Source organism: Equus przewalskii, chromosome 7 (assembly GCF_037783145.1).
Source record: "Equus przewalskii isolate Varuska chromosome 7, EquPr2, whole genome shotgun sequence".
In the NCBI taxonomy this organism is placed as follows: domain Eukaryota; kingdom Metazoa; phylum Chordata; class Mammalia; order Perissodactyla; family Equidae; genus Equus; species Equus przewalskii.
The window spans coordinates 39,677,739-39,697,758 of record NC_091837.1 but is presented as its reverse complement, the minus strand read 5'-3'; the positions used below and the strand labels follow the sequence as shown (position 1 = coordinate 39,697,758).

Genomic DNA, 20,020 nt, shown 5'->3' with positions numbered 1-20,020 from the left:
GCACGCCCACCCGAGCCGCAGCCTGACCCAGGACCCTGCTCCCCCCGGGACGAAGCCCTCCGTCCAGGCCTACCACCACCGGCACCCTTCCTTCTCCCTCAACGCCTTCCCAGGACCGCGCTCGGCGCCCGGGCCAGGGCACGGGGCGTGGCTCGGGGGAGGGGCCGCGGGCTGGAGGGGCGTGGCAAGGCCGAGAGGGCGGTGGGGAGGGCGGGGCTTGGGGGGAGCCCCGGGACCGCTACGGGAGGAAAGCGTGACGCCGGGCGAGGAGGGGTGGGGCTTGGGTGAAGCATGGAGCCGCTCTCAGCCATGGGCGGGGCGGGGCTAGGGGGCGGGGTTCGGGGCGGGGCTCCAGGGAAAAACAGGGAGGGGCGGAGCCGGGGCGGGGAGGGGGACGCGCGGCGGGGACGGACTTATTGCGGGGAAGGGCGGGGCTCTGCGGGGGCGGGGCTCGGGGCCAGGAGTGGGCGTGGCCGGGCGCGGGGCGGGGCGCGCGGGCGGTTCCCCTGGCCGGGGCCGGCGTCCTGCGCTTCCCGCGGTCACTGGGGCTGGGCGGGCGGCGGTTGAGGCGCAGAGTGGCGGGAGGAAGGGGAGGGAGTACGGAGCCTGGTTTCGGGACGGCGGGAGCCGGTGGGAGCCCGGCGAGGAGGGCTGGAGGTGGCGGGGCCCGGCGAGGCCGCGATGAAGCCGAGCCGCGAGGACGAGGAGGAGACCGCCGGCGGCCCCTGGCAGGAGTGCTTCGAGGCGGCCGTGCAGCTGGCGCTGCGGGCGGGACAGGTGAGCGCACGGCCTCCTCCCCCGCCCCGGCAGGGTCCCGGGGAACGCAGACCCGCGGGCCGGGCGGCGCTGCGCCGCATCACGCCCGGTCAGAACCTCTGAAAGTCCGAGCAGAAGTCACGTCGGAAGAACGGAGCTCCTGCGGGTCTCGTGGGGAGCCAGGCCCGGGACCGCGTGCGGCCGCGGGGCGGGGGGTCCTCGGCCGCGTGCTCTGGGCGCCCGGTGTCCGCAGACCGGGGCGTGATAGGGTGAAATAAGTCTTTGTGTTGGTTTGCGGCACAGACCTTCTCTTCTCCACCCCAGGGGCGGGGGCGGTGAGCACCTCTCTCCCGTATCGTCTCGCCCTCTCCGGTGGCGGCGGCAGGCGCCGGTGAAGCGTGCGGGACAGCCCCTCTCCTTTGGCAGCGGCGTGGCTAGCTGTAGGTGACTTGACTTTTGCGTTGGAGAGAGCAGGCTAAAATATATTGACTATGCGAATCAATTCGGGGCTTTAAAAATCCCTTCCAGGCTTGAATGCCGCAGCTGTTCGTTTTTAGGAACCTCTGATTTGATCCCGTGGCCGGGACAGGGGTGTGGTTGCCCCTAGGTCTAAACCCCAGCCGCCTGGAGATCTGGCAGGCTCGCTGTTTGTCTTTCCTCAAGCGTCGTGAATCCAAACTTACTCTGACCCACAGCCTGAAAGAGGTTCCGCTCCGTGGTGGGAGGGATTCGTTCACACTGGGTGGAAGGATGAACATCAAGCCGCAGAGCTGAAGACCTGAGACTAGAGTCTGAGAATGGAGTGCACCTCCTGTCTTTGCTCACTTTCATCTCCGTGTGTTTTGTTCCCCACATTTCCTCAGTACCTTCAGCAGCCCTGACACATAGTAGGTCCACAGTCCTGTTGGCAGGCGAGTGAGGGGGGTTGGGTCTCAGGACTTTCAGGGCAGGGTAGATGGCTTGCTCATGCTCTGCTTGTTAAGGTCCACGATTGCGTTCTGGTGATTTGGAGGATGAATATGGACAGGAGAAGGAGCCATGTGGGCAGACTGACTTGTATCCAAACAGCATTTTTTTTTCAGGTCTAGCAGTCTGAAAATGTTTTTCTCTTACAAGTTTTCTCTTCATGTTAAAATTTTCTGTTAACCAATCTTAAATTTGAAGTAAATCATCATAGGCACAGTGGATACTGCTTTACCTTGGTGTGAGTCCTCTAATCCACTTTAAAAGTTAATCTTCGGAGCCAGCCCTGATGGCCTAGTGGTTTAAAGTCCCTTATGCTCTGCCTCATGGGCCAAGGCCGGGTTCCCGGGTGTGGAACCACACTGCTTGTCTGTCAGTAGCCGTGCTGTGGCAGCAGCTCACGTAGAAGAGCCAGAAGAACTTACAACTATACACGTCTATGCCCTGGGGCTTTGGAGGGAAAGGAAAAAGAAGAAAACAGGAGGAAGATTGGCAACAGATGTTAGCTTAGGGTGAATCTTCCCCTGCCAAAAAAAAAAAGAAAAGAAAGAAAGGAAGAAAGAAAGATAACTACTGTTAATGTTAAAAAAAAAAGTTAATCTTCAACTTTGAGTGGACACGTTTTGGAGGGCCCTCCCTCTGTGGTTTTAAGGACCCAAGACTCAGCCCATAAGGAATACATGACTTAAAAGGAGTGTTGTGAAACTTTATTCTTTGGCTCTGTCACCTTCCCTCACGTAGGAAAACCTTAATGCTAGAGTGATGAAACTTGTAGCTGCAGGGCAAACATTCTTGCTGGAGCACTGTCTGTCCTGCCCTCCCTCCCTCCAAGCCGCTCACCTCCTGCCCAGGGTAAGCATCATCGGGATATTTAGGAACTTTCACGTTCCACTGTGAAATTTTGCCTCCTTCAGGCTTTGAGAAGTCAGTTTAGGATTCAGACACTACTGTGTAAATCCTGATGAGTTGTTATGGGTTTCTGTGGTTTTTCAAATTTAGATCCTTGAAGACACAGGGAGTTTTTTAAATTATATATTTTTTAAACAAATACATATATAGAGCTTGCAATATGGCAGGCACAATTCTGAGGGTCTTACGAATTTTAAATTATTCAAGAGTTATCTTATGTTTTGCAATTTGCCAACAACAAAAAAAGCTTTTTTTAAAAAGTTGGGTAAGGGTGAAATAAAGATTCTGCCTTAGCAGTCCAGTCAGGGACCCAGGACTCTGGGCTCCCTCTGGGCGTTATGCTGATGGCCTCCTGCCTCCCAGGCAGTGGGGGAGAGAGTGGCTAGAATGGTCTGTGGCTGGGACAAGCAGAAGCCACACAAGGTCATTGTAACCTGTGTAAAGAGGAGCAAATTGTCTTAATGTTCTCACTGATGGGGTACTGGTTGGAGAAAATCTGGCCTTTAGCTGGATAGCCCAGAGGGGTCTGAAAGGAAGTTAGTGGTGATCCTTTGCTGAGTCCTCTTGGCTGGGGGAGCGTTTGGTGCAGTTACTGTGTCTTGTGGCCCAACACGCCCACCCCCTCTGCAGCCCCCAGGGTTCTGCTATTTTATTAAGTTTGCTATTCTCAGCTGCTTTTGAGACAGTCCGTGTGCTGAGTCCGTGAGGGAGCTCCCAAGAGATCAGTGTCATTGTCCCTGACTTTTATGTGATGTGAACAAAACTATCATAGAAAACTGTGCTTTTTTCAGTTGTTCTGCAGGGATAGATCCAGGTTTTGTTGGGCCTGAAGCTTAGATAACTTAAGGGCCCTCTTTAAGAAAAATACAAAATTACAAATTTAAAATTCGGTATAAAATTGTTTATTTAGGGGCCAGCCCCGTGGCCAAGTGATTAAGTTCGCGTGCTCCGCTTTGGCGGCCCAGGGTTCGGATCCTGGACGCAGACATGGCACCACTCATTAGGCCATGCTGAGGCGGCGTCCCACATGCCACAACTAGGAGGACCCACAACTAAAATATACAACTATGTACTAGGGGGGATTTGGGGAGAAAAAGCAGGGAAAAAAAAAAGATTGGCAAGAGTTGTTAGCTCAGGTGCCAATCTTTAAAAAAAAAATTGTTTATTTAGAATAAGAAAAATCACAACAGTATGAATGTTAAGATGCTAACAAATGTAACAAAATGCATAAAAATAATTCTTTAACTGCTTCTCAATCTTCTGTAACAATTTTTCACATTTTTTGGCTTCATATTCTTTACATCTTCGAATGACAACGATTTTGTAGTATTTTCTATGGAGAGCAGAGGAAGATAAATTCAGTCTTTCCTGTAGCACAGCTAACTGAAATTGATTACTGTTGGTTTAGAAAAGTTTATTTTGGCTTCAAACTTGTTATTGGCAGGGTCATATAAATTTTTAGGATTGCCGTCAAATTTTAGACTCTTGTCAGTTTTCTTTTATATATTAGTTGTAAGATGGGAAAGAATTTTCCACAGACTAGCTCCTGGCTCAGTATGTTGAGGCCTCGGTTATTCCATGAGCCCGTGTGCCGGCTGCCACTGCACATACTCGTCTGGTCCTGCTGTTTACATCGCTGCCAAGTCAGTCGGTGTGGTGGGCAGTAGAAGCGTTTCTGGAAGCCACTCCTACACAGGATGGCTAATAATTTCTCACAGAGAGATGCAACTGCAAACCCCACAGGTATATCCCATCAAACCCAAAGTAAATTCATCTCCACTCAGTTTAACTTTAGCCAAAAATGCCAGTACCCGCTCCAATGCCACCTGACACAACATATGGTGGAGGGGAGGTCATGGTGGAAAGAGACGGCGGTTGTAGCTACAGTTAGAATAGCTGACTTTCGTAAATTTAGAAAAGGTGTTCATGTATGACCATGAGAACACTTTGCTAGGGTCCTTAGCAGAGCCTCACTCGAGGGAGGCGCCTTGAAGGCTCAGTTTAGATCCATCTCTATTTACTGGTAATAAAATCTCAGGACAAAGCAGAAAAACAAAATCTCAGTCCTCCAGACCTCTGCCTCTCTAGTCGCCCTTACACACCCTTGCGGCTTATGCTTCCCAAGGCCCAGTCTTGAGAAGTGGGGCTTGTTGTCCCAGCAGTTCCTGTGTGGACCAGCCCTTTGTCCAGCCAGATTTAACTACTCTACTTGGCGTTTTCAAAATATATATTGCATTTTCCTGCCTTTCCTCTGGCCTATGCTTGTTGAAAACCATAGTCTCCCTCCAGGGCCCCTTCCTTCCAGGACCTTCCCCTGTGACCTTCCTCATCTTTCCTGTGCCTCCTCCCAGCTTCGTATTGTCCCTGGTCCGGGTGTGGGGGGGTGCTTTCCCCAGAGTGGGCTCTGAATGTGGATGCTTTTCCACCTCCCTCCCTGGAGCAGAGAGCGCATGTTGGTGGGCTCTGACCCAGTATCACCTGCGTGTCTGGCTTGCTTTGCCAACACGGTGTTGTTTTTGATTTGTGATTTTAGTTTTTTTCAGTTATTCACACAGGAAATTTAGAAAGTGAAATATTGCTAAAAGGAATGTCATGAAAAACATCAGTTCCCTATCCCCTGTCATCCTCATCCTTTTCCCCAGAGGTCACTGTTTTCAATTTTCTGATACTTACACTCATTTTCAAATAACGGGCTTCTACCACTCTTTCTTGAGTCGTCCGTTTTAGGCATTGTACTTGTGTTGTGTGGCCACGTTACCTGTTTGGTTTATTCGTATTCATGTTCTCATTCTGATGACCATATAATTGTAAAGCATGGTTGAGCTGGGCAGTATAGTTGTATTAAGTATTCTTTTCTTTCTTATACAAGGTGTATTTTCCTTAAAGTTAAGAAAATTTTTTGTTCAGTTAGTTTTCTAGGTACCTACTGATAGCCATCTTCCAACTTCCCAATGGAATTTTTAATGATCTCAGTGTGATCAAACTCATCAGGTTCATTGCTGTAGAGAACTGGTCCTCACACTTTGGCATACATCAGAAGCTCCTAGAAGGCTTATTAAGGCACGCTAAGTCCCACCCCCAGAGTTTCTGATTCTGTAGGTCTGGAGTGGGGCTGAGAATTGGCGTTTCTACCAAATTTGCAGCTGATACTGGTGCTGCTGGTCTGGAGACAGCACCTTGAGAGCCACTGCTGTGTAGTATTTTGTTTTGTGAATATATGACAATTTATTCATGCAGCTCTTGAGGAAACTGGATAATCTCCAAACTGTGAATAATGTTGCTATGAACATTCTTGCCTGTGTCCTTTGGTTATGTATGTATTCATTTCTGCTGGGGATAAACTGATAATAGGAGAGAAATTGCTGTGTCATCAGGTGTGAAATTCTGCCAGGTAGTTTTCTGAAGAGGATGTACCAGTTTACAGTCCTGCCAGCAGTAGGTGAGCATTCCTGTTGCTCCACATCTTGGACCACACTTAGTATTATCTGTCTTTTCCGTTTTAGCCACTCTGATGAGTTTTGTTTTTTTTTTTTAACTTTTTGTTGTTGTGGGTTTTTTTGGGTTTGTTTTTGAGGAAGATTATTCCTGAGCTAACTGCTGCAAATCCTCCTCTTTTCACTGAGGAAGACTGGCCCTGAGCTAACATCCGTGCCCATCTTCCTCTACTTTATATGTGGGATGCCTACCACAGCATGGCTTGCCAAGCCGTGCTGTGTCTGCACCAGGGATCCGAACGGGCGAACCCTGGGCCGCTGAAGCAGAACCTGTGCACTTAACCGCTGCACCACTGCGCTGGCCCCACTGATGAGTTTTGAGATGGTGTTTTGCTGTGGTTTTAATTTGCGTGTCTCGTGTGACTAATGAACAAATATTTATTGAGTAACTCTGGAAAGGGACTTTAGTCTTTGCTCTGAGTGTGATGTGAGGTGTGGAGCAGAGTCCTGTGTAGAGTCCTACAGAGCAGTTGGGACACCACCCTGGCTGCTGCCTGGGGCCCTACAATGCCGTGGGGAGACCAGAATTGGATATCTGATAGGAAGCTACTAAAATAGCGCAAGTGAGAAATGAGGGTGGACTTGACTGGCGTGTAGTGAAGAAGGTGGTAAAACAGATGTATTCTGAAGGCTGAACAGCCAGGTTTGCTGTTGGATTGGAGGCAGGTGTGAGAGAAAGAGAGGAGCCAGGGGTGCCTTCAAGGGTTTGGGCCTGAAAAACTGGTTGAATGGATTTGCCGTTTTCCGAGATGGCGAAACTGCAGGAGGAACAGGTTTGGAGGTGGAAGTCAAGTGGTGTGTTTTGAGCATGTTAAGCTTAAATTGCCAGTGGATTTCTAAGTGGAGGTGTTGAGTTTGGATCTAGAGTTCAGGGGAAGTGTTGAGGGTGGAGATGCCAATTTGGGAGCCATTGGCCCAGGATGGTATTTAAGGCTAGGCCCCTGGACAGGGAGAGAGCAGGCCTGTCTACCCTTGGGCGCTGCCTCAGGATGATCCCAAGTCAAGTTCCTGGTTTTATTCTGTGGGAGATTCCCTAAGGTCAGTATGTGGAGGCCCTGGGCTGCTCACTTCAGAAAGACTGCCCCCTCTCCTGCCTGGCTGCATGAGCTGGCCGCCGCAGGAAGGGATGTGGGGGTGGCAAGTCCCTCATGTCTCGCCTTCAGTGCCTCATCTCGCCTTCAGTGCCTCGCCTCACCTTGGCCCCAGGCTGCAAGGCCAGGCCTCCAGTTTCTGCTTAGCTCCACAGGGTGGGAGCCAGCCTGCGCTAACAATTGTAAAACTTATGCCAACATTTAAAACCTCAGCCAAGACGGCGCTCCTGTGAGACAACAACTGGCAGGCACAGAGTAGCGGCTGCCCCTTTTCGGGGTACGTGCAGGCCACTCTCCAGGGCCCACTCCTCCCTGACTCTGTTTGCGAAGCCAACTGTCATTTTCCTTACATATCGTTGTACGGAAAGTGGCATGTTTCTTATGCCCATTTTGCTAACAAAAGCTGTTTGAGAAAAATGAGAGGGAGCTCTTTTTTTCAGAGGCATTTGTATCCGCAGCCCTGGTGTGGGAGTGAGTCAGTGAAATCCCACCTGTGTCTCCCTAAGGGATAGGAGGGAAGGCTGGTGTCACCCCCACCTGAAAGTGAATTGGCCTCTGTTGCCCTGAGATATTTACTTGCTAACCCATATGAAACACTCATTAGTGGAGATGACTGTCTGTGGGGCTGGCGCAGAGAGTAGGCTGAAATCTTACCACTAAGCCAGAGGATGGAGACTTTGCTAGTGAGTTCCAGGCCCCACCCTCCCCCCGAGCCCTAGGACTTGGGGGCTGGGTGGGGGAGCTCAGGCCCCAGGAGCCCGAGGTTTGGAGAGGAAAAGGGGAATTTTGAGTCCAGGCTCCTCCCTGTCTCCCGGCCTCATCAGGCCGGAACCTAAGGCTGGCCTGGCTCACATCTTTCTCCCCTGGGAAATGAGGGAAGAATTCAGCTGAGGGGCGGTGTGGAGTCTATGTCGCTAAGCCAGTTTCATGATCCCTGTGTCCGCTGTCTCAGCCCCCAACCCCAGGGGCTAGGGCAGTGCCTCGGCCACGTGGATGGTGGATTCAGCACACAGCGGGCATTGCAGGGGGCCCCCTACAGGCTGCCCAGGATGGAAGCGTAAGCTGATGATCACAGTAGCATACAGGATGGCTGTGGTGGCGGTCTTCCCAGGCCCGGGAAGACTGGAGACAGCTTCCTGGAAGAAGTAGTATCTGAATTGTATCTTTAAAAGGAAAAGCAGGAGTCACCTAGAGAAGGCTCAGGGTGGGACGACGGGGAGAGAAGGGGTCAAGGCAGAGAGAAGATGGACACTGCGAGGGATGAAAGTGAAAGGCAGCACCCAGGAACCACAAGAGATGCCCCCTGGCTGAAGCTTAAGATGGGAGAGGAGAGTCAGGCCACTGGGTGGGAGGAGTCTGGGGAACATGAGTAGAGTTGCAGGTGGGGGTCACACCCAAGACCGACCAAGGTGAGTCAGGCTGCTTGATTAGCTGTGTGTCAGGTGGACTTGGTGACGGATAAGTTGAAGGAGCCCTAGGAGTAAGGAACTTCTGGGTTTCTGGCGTGGGCAGCTGGTGGATTTCATTGCTTTAGAGAGAACTCTGGACCGGGTAGGGATTGGGAAATCGTTAATCCAGATAACCGCAGCCCCGGGGGAGTCGGCTCCTTTCAGGGATGGAAGATTTGGGGCGCCTGTGTTAGAATCCCTTTTCCTGCACTTTAGAGCTGTATGAGCTTGGGCAACTTTCCTCATTTCTTTGTGCCTCAGTTTCCTCATCTTTAACACGAGCATAGTAATAATTACTACCTCAGAGTGATCATGAGCATTAAATAAGTCCGTATGCTTGAACTGCTTAGAACGGTGCCTGGGCCAGAGTATGCCCCCAGCAGGTGCGGGTGCCAAGGTGGCTGACGATGCTGGCCGCAGTGACGGAGGAGGTGGGATGTCCAGGGCCCCGCCTGAGTCCTTAGACACCTCTCCTGAGGAACGGTCTGGGGGAGAAGCACTGGAGGAGGTGGAGGTCTCAGAGGCCCTGGTAGAGAGGGTCAGATGACACAGAGCTGGCAGCTGAGATGTGGGTGAAGAGTGTCCCCTGGATTTGGCACAGGAGGGGCTGGGAGCCTGGCAGAGCTGGTTCAGAGGAGTGCTAGGGGCGCAAAGGAAGACAGTGGGCTGAGGGGTGACGGGAAATTAGGAAGCAGAGGTGGCAAGTTTGGGGAGAGTTGCCTACGAAGATAAAGAGGGAGGCAGTTACTTTGGAGAGCCTTGAGACTCGCTGGCATGAGAATGCTGGAGCATTTGCATCCTTGGCCCACCTCTCCGGTAACCAGCAGCTCCTCTTCCCCGGAGTGAAGGTTCTGTAGTCATGCAAAGTGTATTAACAGAGTGAACTGCTGAGCACTTGGGCCATGTGATAACCACGTTGTTACCGGATAGCTAGTTTACTTTGTAGGTTTTATTGACTGTCACGAGTATTAGTCAGAGTTTTCCAGAGAAACAGAACCAGTTGGAGGCCAGCACATCCAATCTGTGGGGTGGCTGGCAGGCTGGAGACCCAGGGAGAGCCAGTGTTCCAGTTTGAAGGCTGAAGGCAGCAAGAGTCAGTGTTGCAGATGAAATCAAATGGCAGTCTACTGGAGAATTCTCTTGCTCAGGGAAGGGTCAATCTTTTTTATTCTATTTGGGCCTTCAACTGATTGGATAAGGCCCTCCCACATTACAAAGGGTAGTCTGCTTTACTCTACTGATTAAAATGTTAATCTTATTCAAAAACACGCTTACAGAAACACCTAGAATAATGTTCAATGAAGTATCTGGGTACCCCATAGCCTAGTCAAGTTGACACGTAAATTAACCATCACGTCACATTCATTTGTGTTCAAATAAGTGTAGAGGCTGAAATGTGGCAGTGTCCTTAAGACCACACCTCCCATAGCCACACTTTTCCCATCTGATAAAGGAAAGGCAGGCTACCTCTTGGAAGCCTTACTTCTGTAGGATTTTTTGAGCTTGCTGTTTCATGGGTTGCAGAGCACACCCACATTGCTCTGTGGTGATGGGTGAGACTTGGGCGGCAGACTCGGGGACAGTAACACGGAACCGACATGGCGTACAGACAAGAGAGAGGTGTTTGGACATGTCTCTGAATGATGCCTCTGATGCTGGCGTTGATGGTGTCTTTTCTCAGACTTGGACTTCAGGCATCAGGGGCTGAAGGCCCATATTTTGCGTGTTAAACGTTAACAGAATGTTATGTGGAGGGAGAGACCTGGGCCGGGAGGTCTGTGGAGTGCGTGCTTAGTTAGTAGCTGAAAAACACTAATTAAAAAACAGCATACCCTAACCTATTACTAGCAGAACGCGAAGGTTTAAACTCGCCTTGACTGAGAGAAAACAGCCGTGGTAAAGGGCGTTAGCGGGTAACTGAGCTGGCAGCCCCCCCATGCCACCCCCATGGATGCGACCACGGCTAAAGGGCAGGGCCGTTTGAGTCTAATACTGACTTACTTTAAAAATACAATACTCTATCACTGCCTTTCCTCAGTGTAGGAAAGTTTATGAATTAAACTTTTCTTTGCTAGTATTTCAGCATCCCGTCTGAGATTTGTACATTGTGTATATGGAGGTTTTGGTTTTTGTTGTAAGTCGTTAAGTTTTGTCAGATCTGTGTTCTCACAGATAACTATGTAGAGTGGTGAAGTCTGTGCATATGTATGTCATTTCGTGTCCCACGACCGTTAGGTACAGTTCCTCATTTAATTCTTACAACTACCCGCTGTCTTAGATACTACCGTTAAAAGAGATGAGGAAACTGAGGTTCTGAGAGGTCTCCTGATTCCCCGAGGTCTCCCCAGTGGGGTCTGAACTCAGATCTGTCTGATTCTAAACTGCAGGCTTATCTTCTGTACTCCCTACTGATGTTATGAAATCGGTGAAGTAAGAATTACATTCTAGGCAGGGGAGATGTTCACGTGCATTTCCTTCGTGAAGAACTAGAGTTGCTAATCATTGGTGACTGAACGGAAGCTAATTTGTCTAGCTCTCCCACATATGGGAGTCCACCAGTCAGTTTATAAAGTCCCATTACGTGCAGACTGCCATGATCGGCCTGGGGCCTGAAGGGCAGGGTGGGGCCTGGAGCTATCACATGAAAGGCAGAACTCTGCTTTCGAAAAGCTTACAGTCTAGCAGAAGAGACAGGACAGGGCCTGACAGTGAAAAAGGACGGCAGTGTGTGCATAACTGAGATGTGCATTCGGTGCTTCGGGAAGCATGGACCCAGGAGAAAGGGCTTCATCCTGGGTGGGGGGAAGGCGGGGGGCCACACAGACAGCTTCCTGGAGGAGATGGGCTTGAGTGGAGTCCTCAGGGACAAATGGGCTGGCGGTACCCAGGGATGACCATTGCAAGCAGAAGGAACAAGGAGTCCAAAGCTATATAGGAAGGAGAACACCCAAGAGTGATCGAGCATGGCAAAGGAGACAGGGCGAGGGCACGGAGGGGACCGAGTCCCGCCCAGGCTGGTCGCAGAGGACCTCACACACAGGACATGGGCCTGCCATCCTCCTGGCGAGGCCAGCAAGCCACAGGGGGTGCCAGGAGATAGATCTGCTTTCCCGAGAGGCCGCCCTGCTCCTAGTGGACGGCCCTTCAGAGGAACAACCAGGGAGACTTGGAGGCTGGTCCAGCATGGCAGGCAAGTGATGGGAGGCAATGTGAGGAGGGCAGTGTGGTTTGGGAAAATCACTCAGAAATGCAACGTAAGTGGGTGTGTAACCGGAGGAGGAGGAGTCAAGAACAACCCTCAGTTTCCTCAGGTGGCCAGCTGAGTGCACGGGGAGTAGGGGGCCCAAAAGAGCAGCAGCAGGCGAGAGGGGCTGGCAACCTGCCCTGCCGCTAAAGGACGCAGGCACATTGAAGCCCCTGCCTTTCCTGGTGACGCATGCCCACAATGAAACAATCATAGCACAGCAATAATAAATGCAAAAAAGAAAAATGAAAAAAAAAACAACGAGATACAACATCCTCCTTCTTCATCCATGAAGCTCCCCCTCCTCTGTATAATTTGTAGCTAGGGGCTGGTTCCTCTGGAAAGTGCCCAGACGACATCAGACATTCCCCAGACTGCGCGCACGGGTGCCTGAGCAGGCATCTCCTCAGCAGGCTGGAGTTGTGTGTGTTTTGGATGTGGAAGACCAAGTGCGTAAACACCAGTGAGGTTAGATAGGGCTTCGCAAGAGCACTTGTTAAACAGTCTTCCAGATTTTAGTTACCTATGAGCTCAGTGTGCTGCAGCCAAGAAATCTTTCATTCATTCAGCAGATGTTCGCTGAGACCACTGTGTACTGTGTACAGCCTCTGTACAGGCTGCAAAATCTGCCTGTGGGATACAGAAACAGGACGGAGGAGGGGCCTTAACCAGGAGTGGACTGACGTGGAATCCCAAGGGGCAGTTGTATGGTTTGCATAAGTGCCCTAGGAGCACACTTAAAGGGTGAATGCCCCTCTCTGCCCGCAGAAGTGAGAGACTCCTCATAGAGGAGGTGACACGTGAACTGAGTCACTAAGGAAGAGAACAAATGGGCCAGAGGAAGGCTGGCACTTCCGTTGGAAGGAGACTCTGGGGGGAATGATTCAGTTTAGCTGGAGCATGACAGTCATGGAGCGGGGAAGGGAGAGGAGAATGAAAGTTTAGGGTAGGCCTTCATTTGTTAGGGTCATGGGTTGGCTTCCTTCGGAGACCGGTGACAGAAGCAAGGTAGGTTTCTTTCTCTTTCCTGTAGAAGTCCAGTTAGAAGTCTGGGGAGTAGGCTCTGCTTCCCCAAGTCACTCAGAGACCCAGGTGCCTTCTCGCTTCTTCCTCTAAAGTGGTGGTCTCTTCCCACATGAGCAAAGCTGACCTCTCACTAACACACCCGTGTCACAGCTGGTGGCACAGGGGAAAAGGAAAAGAGGAAGTGGAGTGCAAACAGTGGCCTTTTAAGGACCTTACTCAGAAGTTGCATATATCACTTACATTTACATCCTTTTGGATAGAACTTGGTCACAAGGCCACACCTACCTGCACTAGAGACAGAGAGGTGTAGACTGGTGAGGTGGCTCTGTGCCTTGCTAAACTTGGGGCTTCTGTTCCTAAAGGAAAAAGAGGAGACTGGAAATTTGGGGTCAAATTATCTCTGCTACAAGGTATGCCACCTTCATGGGTTTTGACTTTATTCTCGGAGTAGTAGGGAGCCATGAAGTACTTTATGCTGGGGAGATGCATGATTAAGATCAGGGTTTTAGCAAGCTCATCTGTCTGTGATGTGGAGAATGGATTTGTATGCCATGAGGCGGATTCAGGCTGGCTCCAGGAGGTAGACCAGTGGATAGAGGCTCAAGCATGACAGACTTGAAGCATATCAGAACTATTTAACAGGGCAAAAAACAATGAAGCAAAACAAAAAGACCAAAGTGGTCAGTATTCAGACAAACACTAGTGGTCTGGTTGGAGAAAATGTTACAGAATCTGTTCAGGCAGTCTGAAGTGTATTTGATTCATGATTCAAAGAATTTTGTGCACCTACTCTGCCAGGTACAGAGTAGATGCTAGGAGTGTGGCAGGGAACAAAAGAGAGTGAACTCTGCTCTCCTAGAGCTTGTGTGCCAGTGGGGAGAGGCATACCATCAACAACAAAACAAAGATGATTTCAGATGGTGAGAAGTTTCTAGACAGAAGAAACCATAAAGTCCCTGGGGCAGAAACACATTTGGTTAGCATCAGCCAGAAAACCAGAGTGGTGGAAGGAGAGTGAGCATGGGGGTGGCCTGTGGGAGGTGGGATTGGTGATGGCGAGGGCCTGGTCATGTGGGATGTGGGGCTGTGTTCTAAGAGCCATGGAGAGCCATTGGGTAGTTCTAAGCATTAAAGTGAGACCGGCTGATCTATGTTTGAGAATCATCAGTCCAGCTTCTGTGTGAGACTACAAGCTAGACGGTTGGAATCAAGCCCTTTAGTTAGGTGAATGCTTACCACACGTGAGGATAGGAGCCAGGGTGAAATGCACCCTGTGTCCTCTCAGGGAGGAGGCCCCAGGACTCACATGCGGTGCCAAGCCAGAACACCCCAGCCTCCTGAAGACCCTTCCTCACTCTGGTGTTGGAGAACCTGCTCAGCCCCCACCTCCCTCGAGTGTGCCCCCAGCATTGGGGGCACGACAGAACTTGTCAGAAATGTGCAAAGACCCCAAAACCCACACCTACTCAACCACAGTCTTCACTTCGACAAGTCCCCAGGTGACTCAGGCACATGAAAGTTTGAGAAGCTCTGGTGGCATGCCCTCTTGTTAGGGTGTCTCTCTCTCCTCCTCTCTAACTATGTGCCTACATACCCTGCCCATACATATACCCACAAACACATATAAACCATACACACATACCACGCACACACCCCACACGCACAACATAAACCCCACACACACCCTACCACATATTACACACAGCACACACATATAAACCATCCATACAGGCCACATACACTCCATCCCCCCACACCCACCACCGAATTGCCATGCAAGATACGAGCTCATTGCAAATGCCCTCCGGACAGGAGGTCTGGACTAGCTCACAGTTTTGGGGTTCCTAGAGGGCAGGGCGGTGCCTCATGAACTAGATTTGAGGAGTCTGAAATTTATAAATGGGGAACCTGTGGAGATTCATTTGGTGGGAGCTTGCTGTGTAAATTGGTGTTTGAAGGAGATTAACCTGACAGTGATGAGCAGGATGTGGGAAAAAGAAGGGACAGGAAGGCCCTGGGTGGAAGATAGTCTGGAGGCTGCGCAGAAATATGAAGGAGACTGTCTTTAGTTAATGGAGCATGCTTTTATATTATTTACAAAATACTTTACACTCTAAATTTTCTGGAATATGTATCTGTTATCTTTGCAACCAAGTTGAAAGAAACAAACCTGTCTAGGCTCAGTATTGTTTGGGCCAGCACTAGGATGGGGCACTATGTGAGAAACATGAAAAGGGTGCCTGCTCCATGTCTGGGGGTCCTCCTGCTTATTCTTTACAATTCTGTGTAAGCATCTCTCCTCTCTGCGGGCTTCTGGGTGAGTGTCTCCTGCCCTCCTCCTCCTCAGCATTGTTAGTGCACAGCACAGGCTGGACGTGAAGGGCACTCAGAAAAATGCTTCTCTAAGGTTGAAGAATAAGTATGGGCCAAGGGTGTCAAGTCTAGGTAGCTGAGTGATTGGTGGTGCTTTGGAAAGAAATGCAGGATCTTGGAGTGGTAGCCAGTTTTGGAGGAAAGGTCTGAAGTCGTTTTTAGGTGTCCTGAAATGTCATCATGGGAAGGGAGACATCAAGTTGTTAACAGTGGACAGAAATGAAGAAGAAAGGCCCACTCTGGGGTAGGGGTGCTTTTTATTTCACAGGATAGAACTGATCCTTCCCGAAGTGTCCTGTGACTGATTAACCACACCACACGCCTTCCTGTTTGATTCTCCCAGGGGTTCCTGGAACCGGATTAGGCCGGGCGGGAGGTACTGGAGATCTGGTGCCCTCCATTCCTCGCCCCTATATTTAGCTGCAGTGGGTTTACCCCGGATGTGCTGGCAGCCCGCACACTGCAAAGCCGCCTGAGAGCTCAGCCCTGCGGGCTCCGGGAGGGCGCTTGGCACCAAAGCCGGTTCACGTGTGTGTGCCCTGTGCACCGTTGGTAATGCCCTGACCCAGGGCAGCAAGGAGAGCATGACTTTGTGTTCTTGAAGTACATTTTAGCTCTCCCAGGTTCTCAGTTTGAACATTTATAATCTGGGCTCAAGAGCATATTCCATTTCATGTGATTCATAAAGTGAATTAGGGAGAAGTTTTTACACTGAAATCTCATAAATTCAAATTCATAGGACTCTATGGGGCAAAGGTGTGTTACCTCATCTTATGTTGTATGAAATTTTGTGCTCTTCAAGACCATTAAGTGTTTCTTTTCCCTCAAAGAAAAATTGTTCCACACGTCGGACAAAATAACTTCAACAATGAGTCTGTCTGTCTTGTAAAAAGAAGACTAGGTAATTACGGCTCACTAGAAACCCAAACAGAAAGGCTGGGGTGTAGTGTTTCCTGAAGGCCTGTCAGTGATGGAAGCAGTCAGAGGTCCACAGACCCACGCTCATCGCCCCTCCTCAAAGCACGCCCAGTTCAGAGTTGGCCCCACAGGAGGGGAGAGCTCATTTGTCGGGGGTGGAGGGTGATTGTCAGCTTCTCACACTTTTATTTCAGATCATCAGAAAAGCCCTTTCTGAGGAAAAACGTGTTTCAACAAAAACATCAGCTGCAGATCTTGTGACAGAAACGGATCACCTTGTGGAAGATTTAATTATTTCTGAGCTGCAGAAGAGGTTTCCTTCGCACAGGTAGGTGTATTCCTCAGGGAAAACATCCCAGTGACAGGTTGCCACGTTCATGCGGAAGGCCAGGGTCTAACCCCGGAGGCTGCACCGTTGGTCCTGGGGGCAGACATAAAACAGGAAGCCTCATGGTCTGTCCCCTGATACTTTGATTGCATGGTAAACTGACCCTAGTTTCATTCTTTTTACTGTCATCTCGTCAACCCTCCTGTCAATATGGTACCTTACAAATACTGAAAAGCTTCCACTTTCACAATGCATTCTCAGGGGAAGTGCCCTGTTCCCTTCTACTAAGCCACTTAGCATATTTCTGAAAGGACTTGGAGCATTAGTGTTCCATGGCAGCATGTGTCTGCTTGGTGGCCCCATGCACACTTTCCAAGAAGGATGTGACCCTGAATGGCGCCATCAGCTGTGTGGGCCCAGATCCACCATCTGGTGGTGCACCCCTGCTGGTATTCAGTGACCCGTTCTCCCCTCGCCAGGCCAAAGCCTGCAACAAGGAAGGTTGCTCTCCTCCCTGGGGAGGCCTTTATGGGATCCCAACTTGCTCTGCTCTAGAGTGGAAGTTCTTGACCTTTTGAGATCACTGTGTGGAGAAGCTGATGCAAACTATTAATCTTTTCCTGAGAAAAATTCAAATATTTACACAGCATTTTGCACCTTATTCCAAGGGAGCCTTAGACCCCAGAGGAAGGCTTTCCTTGAGCTCTAGGGGCTCCTCAGGCCCTTCCTTCCCCCTCAGTGTTCTGCAGAACTGAGTTTGAAAACCACTGCCTTGGATGCAAGGGGTCTCTTTCTTTCCTTATGGAGAATTGCTAAAACTGGAATACCAGTTGTTGCATTTCTGGATGTAGATCATTATAAGAGTCAGATTCCATGTTTGTTTGTACTTACGCAGCAGAAACACATAAGGCAGGCTCCCTCAGCATACGTCTAACACAGGGTAGGCGCCACAGATTTTTTTCCCTGTGAATAATTAAGCAAGGGAAAGGACAAGCCGGTGCTCAAATTTACCCCCTTTTTTCCTGTTGTTTGCTTTAACTGGTTAGGTTATCTCAAGGTCACCAACTCTCCTTCAGAATTCTCTCTGCCAATAAGTTGTGTTTGTTTTGTTGACAACCTTTGTGTTTGAGTGTCTATTATTTCCTATTTCCTTACTCAGTGTGAAGTCAGGATCCTTGACATCTGTTATAATATTTATAAGCTCTAAAATGTTTATGATATTTTAACTTTTAAAAATCTAATTAAATGGTGGTATCAAAAGAATTATATAGACTGCTTTTATTCTTTGAGAGGAAAAAGGCTACAGTAACCCACCAGCTTTTTCTGACTGAGGAACTATTTTGGTGCCCGAGGTTTTGTTGGAATTGGTCCAAGTGGCTATGATAGAAGTGAGGGCTGGCTCAGCCGTATGGGGTCCTCGTAAGGGCCTTAAGGGCAACTGTAAGACTAGGCATAATGGCATTATCAGGCCTTCTGTATTTTTCAGTTAGATTGCTCTGACAAAGGAAATTCTGAAATTGTCTGCCCCCTTGTATGTATGGACAGCAGTTGCTCATGTCTTGGATCCACTATGACGTCAGAATGGTGGATTCCTTCTGTACAAGGTATATTTAAATGTTCTTTGCTATAATCCCTATCAAAGTTCCAATGACACTTTTCACAGAAATAGAACAAAGAATCCTAAAATTTGTATGGAACAAAAGACCCCAAATAGCCAAAGGAATCCTGAGAAAAAGAACAAAGCTGGAGGTATCACACTCCCTGATTTCAAAATATACTACAAAGCTGTAGCAACCAAAATGGCATGGTACTGACACAAAGACACACAGATCAGTGGAACAGAATTGAGAGCCCAGAAATAAACCCACACATCTATGGACAGCTAATTTCAGACAAGGGAGCCAAGAACATGCAATGGAGAAAGGAAAGTTCCTTCTATAAATGATGTTGGGAAAACTGGATAGCCGTATGCAAAAGAATGAAAGTAGACCATTATCTTAACACCATACACAAAAATTAACTCAAAATGGATTAAAGACTTGAATGTAAAACCTGAAACTGTGAAACTTCTAGAAGAAAACATAGGCAGTAGGCTCTTTGACATAGGTGTTAGCAGCATATTTTCAAATACCATATCTGACGGGGCAAGGGAAACAAAAGAAAAAATAAACAAATGGGACTACATCAAACTAAAAAGCTTCTGTACAGCAAAGGAAACCATCAACCAAATGAAAAGACAACCTAAAAATTGGGAGAAGATGTTTGCAAACCATATTTCAGATAAGGGGTTAATATCCAAAATATATAAAGAACTCATACATCACAACAACAACAAAAAATCCAATTAAAAAGTGGGCAAAAGATCTGAAGAGACATTTTTCCAAAGAAGATATACAGATGGCCAACAGGTATATGAAAAGATGTTCAGCATCACTAATTATTAGCACCTCACTCCCGTCAGAATGGCTGTAATTAAGACAAGAAATAAGTGTTGGAGAGGAAGTGGAGAAATGAAACACTCATACACTGCTGGTGGGAATGCAAACTGGTGCAGCCACTGTGGAAAACAGTATGGAGATTTCTCAAAAAATTAAGAATAGAAATACCATATGATCCAGTTATTCTGCTGCTGGGTATTTATCCGAAAAACATGAAAACACGAATGTGTAAAGATACACGCACCCCTATGTTCACACAGCATTATTCACAATAGCCAAGACTTGGAAACAACCTAACTGCCCATCAAGGAAAAAATGGATAAAGAAGATGTGGTATAGATACAGAATGGACTACTACGCAGCTATTAAAAAAAAAAAGATGAAATCTTGCCATTTGTGACAACCTGGATGGACCTTGAGGGTATTATGCTAAGTGAAATAAGTCAGAGAAAGTCAAATACCATATGATCTCACTCATAAATAGAAGATAAAAAAACCACCAACAACAAACAAATGTATAGATACAGAGATTAGATTGGTGGTTACCAGGGAGAAGGTGGATGGAGGAGGACAAAAGGGGTGACGGGGACATGTGTGTGGTGATGGATGGTAATTAGTCTTTGGGTGGTGAACATGATATAATCTACACAGAAATGGAAATATGATAGTATACACCTGAAATTTATGTGATGTTATAAACCAATGTTAACTCAATAAAAAAAAGAAAAAAAGAAATATTCATTGCTCTGTGTCACAGGACAAAAGTCAGTGTATCCACCCAGCGCAGTGGACCCTACCCAGGGTGTGTGTCAGGCCCATCTGGGAGCTTCTCCAGCCCCTAATGCCAGGGCTCCATCTCTGAAAGCCCTGGGAGATGCAGATGCCACACCTGGCTAGGAATCAGCGATTTAGAGAAGTGGTTCCCAAACTGCGGTCTACAAGCTAGTGCCAGCCAGGCCCTGAGGGTCAAGACTTGGTTGCCCTGCAGTCAGTCACTGGCTCTTTGCCACTGCTTCCTTTGTGGCCCTGATG

The 20,020-nt window shown here is 48.9% G+C and overlaps 1 protein-coding gene across 2 annotated transcripts in view; it reads left to right on the top strand.

Annotated features, from left to right (window-relative positions):
* Positions 1-486: 486 nt before the first annotated feature.
* Positions 487-20,020, top strand: part of IMPA2 (inositol monophosphatase 2) — a 52,207-nt gene continuing 32,673 nt past the window's right edge. The window contains exons 1-2 of one of the 2 annotated variants that reach the window (XM_070629619.1): positions 487-777; positions 16,417-16,550. In XM_070629619.1, coding sequence (XP_070485720.1) covers positions 682-777; positions 16,417-16,550 — 230 coding nt within the window. In that variant the 5' untranslated portion in view covers positions 487-681. Of the gene's footprint in view, positions 778-12,805; positions 12,914-16,416; positions 16,551-20,020 lie in introns of those variants that run through there. The other variant, XM_070629620.1, reaches the window with a different exon arrangement.